Source organism: Pygocentrus nattereri, chromosome 13, assembly GCF_015220715.1.
Source record: "Pygocentrus nattereri isolate fPygNat1 chromosome 13, fPygNat1.pri, whole genome shotgun sequence".
NCBI lineage: Eukaryota > Metazoa > Chordata > Actinopteri > Characiformes > Serrasalmidae > Pygocentrus > Pygocentrus nattereri.
Genome location: NC_051223.1, coordinates 22,476,271 through 22,490,248, shown reverse-complemented (window position 1 = coordinate 22,490,248; position 13,978 = coordinate 22,476,271). Strand labels below are relative to the sequence as shown.

The 13,978-nt window shown below is 42.4% G+C and overlaps 2 protein-coding genes across 2 annotated transcripts; both read left to right on the top strand.

The window, feature by feature from the left end:
- Nucleotides 1-110: 110 nt before the first annotated feature.
- Nucleotides 111-5,252, top strand: twnk (twinkle mtDNA helicase). The gene is made up of 5 exons (XM_017695891.2): nt 111-1,855; nt 1,951-2,191; nt 2,404-2,511; nt 3,512-3,653; nt 4,823-5,252. Exons 1-5 carry the CDS (start codon nt 478-480, stop codon nt 5,174-5,176), a joined length of 2,223 nt encoding a protein of 740 aa, XP_017551380.1. The 5' UTR covers nt 111-477; the 3' UTR covers nt 5,177-5,252.
- A 2,588-nt stretch (nt 5,253-7,840) lies between these two features.
- Nucleotides 7,841-13,816, top strand: galk1 (galactokinase 1). The gene is made up of 8 exons (XM_037544171.1): nt 7,841-8,210; nt 8,442-8,632; nt 11,906-12,025; nt 12,217-12,352; nt 12,504-12,685; nt 12,772-12,922; nt 13,271-13,433; nt 13,516-13,816. The coding sequence occupies exons 1-8, from the start codon at nt 8,032-8,034 to the stop codon at nt 13,594-13,596; spliced, it is 1,203 nt and encodes a 400-aa protein (XP_037400068.1). The 5' UTR covers nt 7,841-8,031; the 3' UTR covers nt 13,597-13,816.
- The last annotated feature ends 162 nt before the right edge of the window (nt 13,817-13,978 follow it).

The window sequence follows — 13,978 nt, the reverse complement described above, 5'->3', positions numbered from 1 at the left end:
AATTTAAACTCGTATTTTAATTTTTGATTCAAAAGGCTAATTGCCTAGCTTTATGTTTCACTTCGACTTGTTTTGAAACGCGAGCGCAAAGGTTTCTGGGAGTTGTAGTATATCCTTGGCGGGAGACAGAGATGGGTCACTGTGGTGTTTTGCGCTCCTGGCATTGCAGTGTTTAACCCGTTGTGACGCAAATACTGGGCAGGTCTGTCGTTTCGTTTAAGTACTTGTTTTCCCTATATATCCGTTATCCGTTACTTTTCTTCTTCTGGGTTATTTTTAGACGGACACGTGTTCGTCTGTTCGCTGTTAGTCAGCAGTGGTCATGCTTGAACTCCCTTTTCTTTAAGCTAGTGCTGTTAGTAGTGTGTAAACAGTAAGAAACGTTTGTATTGTTTGCCCTCCCACTCTTGGATTCCAGTGGAAAAGAGCGTCTTGTGTTATTCATGTTGGAGACCTGTTTTCGTGAAGGAGGAGTAAATGTGGACGGGACGTTTCTTGAGGGTAGCAGCAAGTCTCCTAAAAGGAGCTGGCTGTGGCCCCAGTGGTCCCAAAATCTGGCAGCCTCCTACCAAGAGATATTTCTCCTGCCTTCTGGTGCATCGACGCTCAGTGCTGCAGTATCCAGCAGGAATACCTGCTTGGTGTCACTTTTATGGAGGACTGAAGCCTACAGTGTTGTTTCCTTTGTGCAGAACGTTGAAAAAAGACGCAAAGGCTTCAATAGACGTCCCTGCTCATCCACTCACAGTGACTGACATCAAGCAGTATCTGCGGTCTAAAGGTGTTCCCTTCCACGATGGCTATAGCTGCCTACATGCTCCCAGTATTTTTGGGAAGCCAAAATCAGATGTTCCTGAAGGTGGCGTGAAAGAAAGCTATTCTATGTTCATTGACAAAACCACCGGACAGTTCCTCTGTAAAGAGACTCTGGTAGAAGGCAGCTGGGAAGACTTGCAGGACTGCCTGGAGGTGATGCAGAAAGAGGGACAGACGTGGATCAGCCCTGACATTCTCCTGAGCTACTCAGAGACCCTGGAGGACCAGGATGAGAGGGAGAGGGAACTGAAAGAGGTGCATAGAATTTGGAGCAGCTCTGTTTCTTTATTGGATCTCCTTGAAGAGGAGGCGCAGCTTATCAAAACCATGTTCCAGATGAATAAGCTCACCAACACCACCCTGAAGAAGTTTGGGGTGAGATTCTTTAAACCCACCAAAAGCCTGGTGTTCCCTTGGTTTAGTGGGAGAGACTCAAGCCTCCATGGCATAAAACTGCTGTCTGCTGCTAGCAAGGAAGATGGCCAGGTGGTCTATACAGAAGCTACTGTTCCAAAGTCATCCAACTACCACAATCTCTTTGGACTTCCTTTAGTGGGGCGAAAGGATACAGAGGTAGTGCTCACAGGAAGTGAAATTGACAGCATGGCAGTCAGTCAAGCCACTGGTCTGCCCACTTTGGCCTTGCCCAGAGGAGTCAGCTGCTTGCCCCCAGTCCTCCTTCCATATCTAGAGCAGTTCAAGAAGGTCACACTTTGGCTTGGAGGGGATATGCGCTCTTGGGAGGCTTCAAAAATCTTTTCAAGGAAACTGGGACTGAAGCGTTGTTCTCTTGTGCGGCCTGGAGAATTCCAGCCATGCCCTAGTGAGGCACTAGTCCATGGTAGAAATCTTGCACGTATTGTTAAGGCCTCCATCCCTGCTGCCCACAAGTCCATAGTTTCCTTTAAGCAGCTCAGGGAGGATGTGTACGGGGAACTGGCCAACATAGAGCATGTGGCTGGAATAAAATGGGCCCGGTTTCCTGAACTTAATCGACTCCTAAAAGGTCATCGGAATGGAGAGCTAACTGTTTTCACAGGTATGGCCAATTCCAAACACGTTAATTTTATTCCCAATAACATACATGTATTTTTAAAATTACTAATTGACATGCTATTTTTATTATATTTCCAGGTCCTACTGGCAGTGGAAAAACCACCTTCATTAGCGAGTATGCCCTTGATCTGTGTATGCAGGGTGTTAACACACTATGGGGGAGCTTTGAGATCAAGAATGTGCGTTTGGCCAAAATCATGCTGACCCAGTTTGCTATGCAGAGACTGGAAGAGAACCTGGAGCAGTATGACTCCTGGGCTGATAAGTTTGAAGAGCTTCCACTCTACTTTATGACCTTCCATGGTCAGCAGAATGTTAAGTAAGTCAGCATTTTAATGTCAATATTTTTAATAAGTCAGAATCAAGATCTTGTTTCATAGCATTAAAAACTGGACTGGTTCTCAGTTTGCTGCCTGAGTCACAACAGCATTGCAGGAAAAGCTGTTCTCTTTACTGATGTCAAAAATAATTAGTTGAGACCTGTTAAATAACTTTGGACTCAATTTCAACATACACTGCTTTTCTCTGTAGGACAGTGTTGGACACTATGCAGCATGCTGTTTACCTCTATGACATCAGTCATGTGATCATAGACAACCTGCAGTTCATGATGGGTCAGGAGAACCTGTCTGTAGACAAGTGAGTATGGATGCATGCTCTCAGCTAGCAGATTTTTGTTTCAAACATGCAATTAGCAGTCAAACAATGTGCTTTATACATTATGGCCAATTCAATATTTCAATTTTAATGATGTAAATAAAGTGAGGCATGTAAGTGCACTCAGGCTGCTGCTACACCTGTGCTGAAGTGTTGTAGTATAATTTTGCATGAGCCATTGTGCTAAAAAGCAAGTTACCTATTATACCTATAGTTAGTTACCTGTGTACAATATCACTTTAGGCCCATTTAAGAGCAAATAATGTTATTTACATTGTAACATTGGTTAACAGATAATGCTGGGAACATGCTATTCTGTGCTCCTTTAACTCATAGCGTGCGCTTTGAGCTATAAAAAAGGAGTTATGAAAGTCAGCCATAGGCCTATTTGCCTTCAAAGACATTGCAATCAGACGTAAAAATGTAGAACCTTTTAAATCTACAAGCAAGGCAAACATTCCTAACCATTTTAACTCTTGTATTATTGTAAGCCCTTGTTAGAATGTCTTCCAGTTGTTAAAATGTATCATACTATTACTCAAAATACTAACATATTATATACATACATATATACTAACGTACTATATTGGGGGCAGTCATGGGCTGGAGGTTAGGGAACCAGCCCTGTGACCGGAGGGTTGCTGGTTCGATCCCCTTGGCTGACAGTCCATGACTGAAGTGCCCTTGAGCATGGCACCTAGCCATCAATTGCACCCCGGGTGACTTGGATAGGGCTGCCCACCGGTCAGGTGTGCTCACTGCCCCCTAGTGTGTGTGTTCACTAGTGTGCATATATGTGGGTTTTTCACTGCACGAATGGGTTAAATGCAGAGGTCTAATTTCACCATGTGCAAACACAGTGACAAATGGTTGTAAATGCTAAATTCTAATTCCAATTAATTGATAAGCAGTATGTCAATCTCAGTCGATGGTAGAAATGTTTTAACTGTGGTTAGGTAATGTATTGTGTTTCCCATCCAAGGTTTGCTGTACAAGATCACATAATTGGAGCTTTCAGGAAGTTTGCAACAAACAATAGTTGTCATGTGACCCTGATCATCCACCCTAGGAAGGAGGAAGATGACAAAGAACTACAGACAGCATCAATCTTTGGCACAGCTAAGGTTGGTACATTGGCTTTTATTGCTTACTATTAAAATAAGTGTTTTTTTTTTGCTTGTGGATGTGTAGAATGGTAGGCATAATTTTACTTTTTCTCACTTGCACTTGAACACTTATATTCTCAAAACAGTCAACACATGGCACTAAATAGAAACTAAGTTGCTGGCTAAATAACACACTTTCATTTCATTATTTTCACAATGTGGTCAAAACCCCAGAAAACAGACGCTCCACAAAAGCAAACTTCCAGTGAGTTGAATAAAGTCCCTCAGTCAGTCACTAAACAACCAAACCCCCACCCAGAAAAAAAAACGTGTAATTTGAACCTATTTAGCCTTCATTAGTGCTGTATATCCATGTAAACCTGTTTAGAATGTGCCAAAGTTTAAGAATATTAGTGGAATCGATTCTTGTCTTCTGGGGAATTTTGCCTGAAATGCAGTTAAGTTCAATGTACTGCACACAACCAAACAAAAATATTTTACTCATATTCATATATAATATTCAGAAACATACAATTTTCTTTTCTTTTTTCTGTGCCCTTGAAAAGGCAACATGGTGCCAAAATATGATGCCAATCCCCAGGACTTACTGTTTGTCAGTAGAATGAACAAACAGAAGGTCTTTGCATACATACATATACTGAAAAAAGCATCAACAAATGTTTCCAAATATTTATGTATTTATTTATTTATTGGTAAGGTAGGTGTGCAGTAAATTGCAGAAATGTATAATTACAGCATTTCTGGTTTCTGTTTTTCTAATCACTGGATAAGTCTATTACTGTGTAATTCAGCTTTATATGACAGTCCTACCCGTTACCTATTCCTGAACGTGATAATCTTTGCTTACTGTCAGCAACTGATAACTGTTTGTTGTGTTAACTTTGTCTTTCACATGGGTGCTGAAGGTAGATATGACATAGTATTTCCTGTAAGCAGTCACTAGATTTTTTCATTATCTTTTGCATGGTTATCCAATTAATTCTTTTAAAAAGTGTGTGGAAAAGCAATGGAAGCAAAGAGAATGTGTTAACACAGTTGCAAAATGACACTTCTTCTTTGCTGAGAAAGTGCTAAAGATTAAGTTGGTCCCAGTTTTGTTAAATGTGTTGTAGCAGTTGAGAAAACCTGTAATAACTGATGTTCCGCTCTGTCTCTATTCACAACAGGCTAGTCAGGAGGCTGATAATGTGCTCATCCTTCAGGAAAAGAAGTTAGTGACTTGTCCTGGCCGCAGATCCCTGCAAGTGGCCAAGAATCGCTTTGATGGGGATGTGGGCATCTTTCCACTGGAGTTCAACAAGACTACACTTACTTTCTCTTCTCCAGTGAAGGGCAAGCAAAAACTGCGTAAGGTCAAAGTAGAAAAGACTGAGAATCCAGAGCAAACAGAGGAGGCTGAAACCAAAGTGAAGGCAGAGAAACACCTGAAGCCTGCCAAAGCTCCTAAATCTCCAAGAAGTGTAAAGGGGACATCAGTTGGAAAGAGTGAAGAGAATGGAGAGGGCAAGAAACAGCAGTAACAAGGTTAAACTGTGAACGCAAATGTTGAAGAGATTATTTATTGTGAAACTGTCAATGAAAGTGTTGGTTAACAAACATTTTGGTCTACCTCAGATTGTGAGTTTTGGTGTATTTTGCCTGTTACTGTATTATGTGCTATTAGCAGACCTTTAATGTTCAAGATAGTGATGGTCATCACATTTCTACTACTGAATTAGTAAACAATAATTGAGGATGGTTATAGATGAACTGATTAGATTAGATAAAAAGATTATTGCTCATTTATTTGTGTTGAAATATTCAAGCACATATGTTTGTTAAACTTTTTAACAGTATGAAGTCTGTTATGATGTAAGTACTTACTTAACAGAAACCAGGTCTATTTTCTAGAGATCCTGGCATTAAATAATATCCACTTTTATGAATAAGCATTTCAAAATGCTTTCTGTTTATTGTTAACTGCACTAAAGAATATCTAATTATCTGAACAAAATATTGGAAAAAAGATGGCTTTGTGGGGCTTTTCAATGAAACTTTATGTATAAATAAGGGTAATTTTTATGCAGTTTGTACTTTTTGATAAAAACATTTTAAGATGTCTTTATTCTCAAAAGAAAATAAAGTTCCATTAGATACATCCCAATAGATTTATCTAGGAAAGATTTAGGCTGCCAGTTGGTGCATTGTGTGTTTCTTTTTCTTTTTCCTGAATCTGTTAATTGACCGTTTATAAAATCAATGTCCTTTCCTACAGATCTTGTAATCTGATCATTTGAATCAGACGTTTTAGAGGAAAAAAAACAACAGCCACAAAACTACACAGAACAAAACACCTAACCCTAACTTCAACACAAAACCTAACCGTAACCCCGACTTCAACACAAAATATAACCGTAACCCTAACTTCAACACAAAACCCAACTGTAACCCCGACTTCAACACAAAACCTACCCATAACCCTAACTTCAACACAAAACCTACCCGTAACCCTAACTTCAACACAAAACCTAACCGTAACCCTAACTTCAACACAAAACCTAACCGTAACCCCGACTTCAACACAAAACCTAACCGTAATCCCGACTTCAACACAAAACCTAACCGTAACCCCGACTTCAGCACAAAACCTAACCGTAACCCCGACTTCAGCACAAAACCTAACCGTAACCCCGACTTCAGCACAAAACCTAACCGTAACCCCGACTTCAGCACAAAACCTAACCGTAACCCTGACTTCAACACAAAACCTACCCGTAACCCCGACTTCAACACAAAACCTAACCGTAACCCCGACTTCAACACAAAACCTAACCGTAACCCCGACTTCAGCACAAAACCTAGCCGTAACCCCGACTTCAACACAAAACCTAACCGTAATCCCGACTTCAACACAAAACCTAACCGTAATCCCGACTTCAACACAAAACCTAACCGTAACCCCGACTTCAACACAAAACCTACCCGTAACCCTAACTTCAACACAAAACCTAACCGTAACCCCGACTTCAACACAAAACCTAACCGTAACCCCGACTTCAACACAAAACCTAACCGTAATCCCGACTTCAACACAAAACCTAACCGTAACCCCGACTTCAGCACAAAACCTAACCGTAACCCTAACTTCAACACAAAACCTAACCGTAACCCCGACTTCAACACAAAACCTAACCGTAATCCCGACTTCAACACAAAACCTAACCGTAACCCCGACTTCAGCACAAAACCTAACCGTAACCCTGACTTCAACACAAAACCTACCCGTAACCCTGACTTCAACACAAAACCTACCCATAACCCTAACTTCAACACAAAAACCTAACCGTAATCCCGACTTCAACACAAAACCTAGCCGTAACCCCGACTTCAACACAAAACCTAACCGTAATCCCGACTTCAACACAAAACCTACCCGTAACCCCGACTTCAACACAAAACCTACCCGTAACCCCAACTTCAACACAAAACCTAACCGTAACCCCGACTTCAACACAAAACCTAACCGTAATCCCGACTTCAACACAAAACCTAACCGTAACCCCGACTTCAGCACAAAACCTAACCGTAACCCCGACTTCAACACAAAACCTAACCGTAACCCCGACTTCAGCACAAAACCTAAAACTTAACATTCACTTTCTAACAAAATCTGACCCTGACCCTAATGTTGTAGATCATCAACTGAGTTAAATCAGATGTGTTAATAATTTGAGCATGGCATATGATCTGTATGAGACAAAACAACATGTGATCCAAATTAATGCTTCACTAACAGCTTTTTTTTGGCTCTGAAACGTCTGATTCAGTTCAAGAATTCACGGAGGGGGTTGTAAATGAATGATGTGACTCAAGTGCGTTAGATTAGGGTAAACACAAAACTATACAATGCAGGCCCGAGGTGGGGAAGTGGAACGCAAGAATGGGTTGTGTCTTATCTTCTACACAGTGAAGACTTGTAGTGCCAGAACGTTTAATAATCATAACATAGAAGATCAAACACGAATGCAACCACAAATGACGTCACTTTCATCAAGGATGTCGTCTCCTGCTCTCTGTAGTCGGCTGGCTTTGACTCGCTCGGCTGTTCACGCGGCAGCTCAGATCACATGACCCCTATAGACCAATCAGAGCACTACAACAGAGGAAGTGCTTGAAGACTGATCTACACATTTTGGTATTGATCACCAAATCATGTTATTATTTATCTGACTTTTGACCGCTGCTCGGCGTGGTCTGCTGCACGGTGGTGAAGCCCGTGTAGTTTTGTGACCTGTTCTTTGTTGTTCTGTTGTCTCTTTATACACATATTTTGTGTAGATTGCTGGTGTTTCGGTCCTGAAACAGTCGTGAGGAGTTGTAAAACATTAGAGCCCCAATGGCTGGAGATGAGTCTGTGGCAGATGTGGGGGCTCTACTCGCTGCTGCTCGCCGTGTGTATGAGCAGAGCTACGGAGGAGAAGCGCAGGTGGCTGTTTGTGCTCCAGGGCGGGTGAATTTAATCGGAGAACACACAGATTACAACCAAGGACTGGTTCTGCCAATGGTAAGTGGGAAGTGCACACAGTCCATGGACCTAGAACATTACATCACAAGACTAAAAAGTTATTAAAGTTGCTTTATATAACAGATTACCATGAAGTACATGCTTTTAAACAGTTTATTTATTCGATTGAAATCTGGTGTGTGGTGTATTTGGTCTGTTTTTACATTAAAGTCTTTTGCATTACAGTTCTTCCATCATATTTTAGTATAACCCATGTAATTTTGAGCTGTGTTGATTTATAGGCTTTTGCCACTCGTGACAGTTATTGTGGGCAGCAGCACATCTGGGCATAGCTGCTCAATTGAAACCATTACAGAATCTGCAGATGAGCCAAGAAGAGTGGACTTTGATCTGCCCACAGAGAGTTCACCTCTGACAAGAGGGCAGCCAGCCTGGGCCAATTACGTTAAAGGGGTGGTGCAACACTATAGAGGTATGCTTAGTTTGTCTCCAACTCTGATTAGATCCATGAAGAGGATTTGTGTATTTACTCTGACTTCAAAGTAAAAAAGAAAACAGCCATTGGGGGTGTACTTTGTGTACTTCTGGTGCCGGTCCCAAGGCCAGATAAATGGTGAGGGTTGCGTCAGGAAGGGCATCCGGCGTAAAACTTGTGCCGAAACTGTCATGCGGATCACAAATATGATTGCCATACCGGATCGGTCGAGGCCCGGGTTAACAACGACCGCCTCCGGTGCTGTTGACCAGCAGGGTGCCGGTGGAAATTGGACTACTGTAGGTCGAAGACCATCAAAGAGGAGAGGAGGAAGGCAGCGAGAGAGAAGGCAAGGCAGGAGTTTGGAGGTTAGAGTAGGGACTCTGAACATAGGGACAATGACTGGTAAAGGTAGAGAGCTTGCAGACATGATGGAGAGAAGGAAGGTAGATATTCTGTGTGTCCAGGAGACCAGATGGAAAGGAAGCAAGGCCAGGAACATTGGAGGTGGATTCAAACTGTTCTATCATGGTGTAGAGAGGAAGAGAAATGGAGTAGGGATAATCCTAAAGGAACAGCTTGTGAAAAGTGTTCTGGATGTAAAGGGAGTGTCAAACAGGATCATGAGCCTGAAGTTGGAGGTTGATGGTGTAATTTTGAATGTGGTCTGTTCATATGCACCACAGGTTGGTTGTCTGGAGAAAGAGGAATTTTGGAGTAAGATAGATGAAATGGTAGATGGTGTCCCTAGAGAAGAGAGATTGGTGATTGGTGCAGACTTCAAGAAGAAGTCAAGAAGAACACAGGGTGACATACAAGAGTGGAGGGAGGTGCACACAGGTGGATTATCCTTAGCAGGAGATGCCACCTAAAGGAGATTGGAGATTGTAAAGTGGTACCAGGGGAAAGGGTAGCAAGGCAGCATAGGGTGGTTGTCTGTAGAATGAGATTAGAAACAAAGAAGAGGAAGAGAGTGAAGACAGAGCCAAAGATTAGGTGGTGGAAGCTGAAGGAGGAGGATGGTTGCAGGCAGTTCAGGGAAAAATTGCAACAGGCCCTTGGGGGCAGTGAGGAGCTACCTGAGGACTGGGAAACTACAGCTAAGGTGGTGAGAGAAACTGGCAAGAATGTGTTGGGTGTTTCGTCTGGTCAGAGGAAAGAAGACAAGGAAAGTTGGTGGTGGAATGAGGAAGTCCAGGAGAGTATTCAGAAGAAGAAGGCAGCAAAGAAAAAGTGGGATAACCAGAGAGATGAAGGAAGTAGGTAGGAGTATTGTGAGGCTAGTCGCATAGCGAAAAGAATGGTGGCAAAGGCTCAGGCCTATGATGAGCTGTATGAGAGGCTGGACAGTAAAGAAGGAGTAAAGGACTTGTATCGTTTGGCTAAACAGATAGATAGAGCTGGAAAGGATGTACAGCAGGTTAGGCTGATAAAGGATAGAGATGGAAATGTACTAGTGAGTGAACAGAGAGTGTTGAGTAGATGGAAGAAGTACTTTTCGAAGAACTAATGAATGAGGAAAACGACAGAGAGGAGAGGACAACGGGGGGAGAGATAGTGGATCAGGAAGTGCAGAGAATTAGTAAGGTGGAAGTGAGGGCAGCTTTAAAAAGGATGAAGAATGGAAAGGCAGTTGGTCCAGATGACATACCTGTGGAGGTATGGAGATGTTTAGGAGAGAAGGCAGTGGACTTTTTAACCAGGTTGTTTAACAAAATCCTGGAGAGTGAGAGGATGCCTGATGAGTGGAGAAGCAGTGTACTGGTCCCCATTGTTAAGAACAAGGGCAATGTGCAGAGCTGCAGTAACTACAGAGGTATAAATTTGATTAGCCATACCATGAAGGTATGGGAAAGAGTTGTTGAAGCAAGGCTAAGACGAGAGGTTCAGATCAGTGAGCAGCAGTTTGGTTTCATGCCCAGAAAGAGTACCACAGATGCAATTTTTGCATTGAGAGTGTTGGTAGAGAAGTAGAGAGAATTTGTGGATCTAGAGAAGGCATATGATATGGGTGCCAAGACAGGAACTGTGGTACTGTATGAGGAAGTCAGGTGTAGCTGAAAAGGTGCAGGACATATATGAGGATAGTGAGACAGTAGTGAGGTGTGCAGTTGGAGTGACAAATGGTTTCAAGGTGAAGGTAGGGTTACATCAGGGATCAGCTTTGAGCCCCTTCTTGTTTGCAATGGTGATGGAAAGGTTGACAGATGAGGTCAGGCAGGAGGCTCCATGGACCATGATGTTTGCAGGTGACATTGTAATCTGTGGTGAGAGTAGAGAGCAGGTGGAAGAGAATCTGGAGAGGTGGAGGTTTGCACTGGAGAGGAGAGGAATGAAGGTCAGTAGAGACAAGACGGAATACATGCGTGTGAATGAGAGGGAGGCAGGTGGAAAGGTGAAGATGCAAGGAGTAGAGGTCGTAAAGGTGGATAACTTCAAATATCTTGGGTCAACCATCCAGAGCAATGGACAGTGTAGAGAAGAGGTGACGAAGAGGGTGCAGGCAGGATGGAGTGGGTGGAGACGGGTGTCAGGGCTGATGTCTGACAGAAGGATAGCAGCAAGAGTGAAAGGGAAGGTTTACAAGACAGTAATGCGTCCTGCTATGATGTATGGTTTGGAGACTGTGGCTCTCTAAAAGACAGGAGGCTGAGCTGGAGGTGGCGGAGATGAAGATGCTGAGATTTTCGTTGGGAGTGACAAGGATGGACAAGATTAGAAATGAGCAGATCAGAGGGACAGTGAAGGTGGAGCAGTTTGGAGATAAAGCCAGAGAGGCCAGGTTGAGATGGTTTGGACATGTGTTGAGGAGGAATAGTGGATATATTGGTCAAAGAATGTTGGAGATGGAGCTGCCGGGCAGAAGGAGAAGAGGGTCAGAGAAGGTTTATGGATGTAGTGAAGGTGGACATGGAGATGGTTGGTGTAAAAGTAGAGGAGGCAGTGGATAGGGCAAGATGGAGGCAGATGATCCGCTGTGGCAACCCCTAAAGGGAGCAGCCGAAAGAAGGAGAAGACTATGACTTCAAACAATGCAATGTCCATGCAGAAAGTAATGAATGAAATTCCATTGATTTTAATGTAGATGTTTTCATTGTTTGACTTCCAACATTTGGCAGAAGTTTCTGGATAAGAATTTGGTGATTAGTAGGTTAAAAATTAAATGACACAAAGTCATAAGGGTTATGTAAATCTTGATGGTAAACCAGGAGAGGCTCAGACTCATTTGAAATGGACTCATACTGATCATGTGATTGGGTTTGTACACAGCACAGCCCTTGCCTGCATTTAAAGCTGTGATAACCAGCAGTGTGCCACTAGGGGGAGGACTGTCCAGCTCAGCTTCACTTGAAGTGGCAATGTACACTTTCCTTCAGCAGTTATGTCCAGGTATGAGCAAATCTCACAGAAACTGGAGAGGTTGTTAGCCTCTTTGACATCACATATGCATTCATTAGCTTTACAACGATTGATTGAATTTTGGTCAGAATGTAAAGACTGATTCTCTAACCACTACCAAGTGTAATGCAGATGACTGTTCGACGGTCAGCTAGGATAACAGTTTGTACCTTCTTCAACAGATGATGGGGATAAAGTGGCAAAGGCAGTAGCTTGCCAGAAGGCAGAACATACCCATGCTAAAGTGCCCTGTGGTATTATGGACCAGTTTGTTTCAGTGCTGGGAAAAGAGGGTCATGCATTGCTAATTGACTGCAGGTAGGGTGCCTTCTATACAGACACTATTCCATCTATCAATCAAAGCAGTACCCTTAGTACTGTACATAATAGACAATATTAGAAATATGTGTTAACCTCTCTATCTGCCAGAGGCGTGTGGAATAATGACACTGTTTATTGTCTCTTTAAGGTCTCTGGAGGCCACTCCTGTTCCTCTAACTGATCCTAATCTAGTCATCCTTATCACAAATTCCAACGTGAGGCACTCACTGACAGGAAGTGAATATCCCAGTAGACGAAAACAGTGTGAGAATGCAGCAGCAATTTTGGGCAAGAGCAGTTTAAGAGATGCCACTGTGCAAGATCTGGAGAGTAAGGATAACAGAGAATTCAAGAAAGTCATGTGTCTGTGATTTGCTGTAGTGCGTATGTGCTTCAAAATATCTCATGTTTTGTAGACGCCAAAGACCGTCTGGACAGTGTGACATACCAGCGAGCACAGCATGTGATTGAAGAGATCGAGCGCACGGCACAGGCAGCTGAGGCACTCAAGAAAGGAGCTTATCAAGAATTTGGGAAGCTCATGGTGGAGAGTCACAATTCTCTCAGGTACACAGTACTACTTAGCTACCAAGACCATAACATGCAGGTGGAGTCTAACTGGTAAACAATGGTAATGAACAAAAGACCATGCATGTGCTCTTCCCTCATAGGGTTCTTTTCTTTAATATATTTTGGAAGCCTGCCCCCAGAACTTTATCTTTAACTTAAATCTCTGTCCTCACACCAATTCTGTCTGATTATGACTTTCTAGGAAAGTATATAGACTATAAGGAACTTCTAAATTTGACCATGGTTCAATTCATTATTTTTTTAAATACATAAAAACCTGAGAATTGTATTTTGTCAGAGTGTAGCTAGCAATATCTCAATTCATATAATATTATCTTCCTTCAGAGACCTTTACGAGGTCAGCTGTCCAGAGCTGGATGTGCTGGTAGCTGCAGCAATGGAAGTTGATGGAGTATTTGGGAGTCGGATGACGGGCGGAGGGTTTGGTGGATGTACAGTAACACTGCTTCAGGCTGATGCCACAGACAGAACCATAAAACACATTCAGGTACATTTGAATTTACACTGTATTTACAGTTTCACACTGTGCTTTGTTTTAACTGGTCCTACTTTTGTTTTTCCTTCTACAGGAGAGATACAGTGGACACCCTACTTTTTACAGAACTACACCATCAGAAGGAGCTTGGGTCATCAGTCCAGTGGAAAATTAACACGATTTAAAATACTATTTCAACAGCTAAGCATGACATTTTTAAGGCTCATTTCTGCTGCATCTGTTAAGAATGATTTTCATCCAAATCAATGCCAAGCATTCTGTATATAGTGCACTGATCAAAGTAGCTTTAGTTGTTGAAAGTTGTTTTTCCATCTGTTTCACAAAGGAGCAAAGGAGCTTTTACACACTAAAAATAAAAATATTTTTCTCATGTTCTGGTGTTTTACAGAAGGTCCTCATTCATTCACATTTCTTATTGAAATGCACACAATTTGTGCAAATGCTGTAATTATGCAGTGATGTTTAAGAGTTTATGTTTTATTCAGCAGTCTCAAGGCACTGTCAAACACTTTTAAGCCAGTTTCTTGATAGCAGAA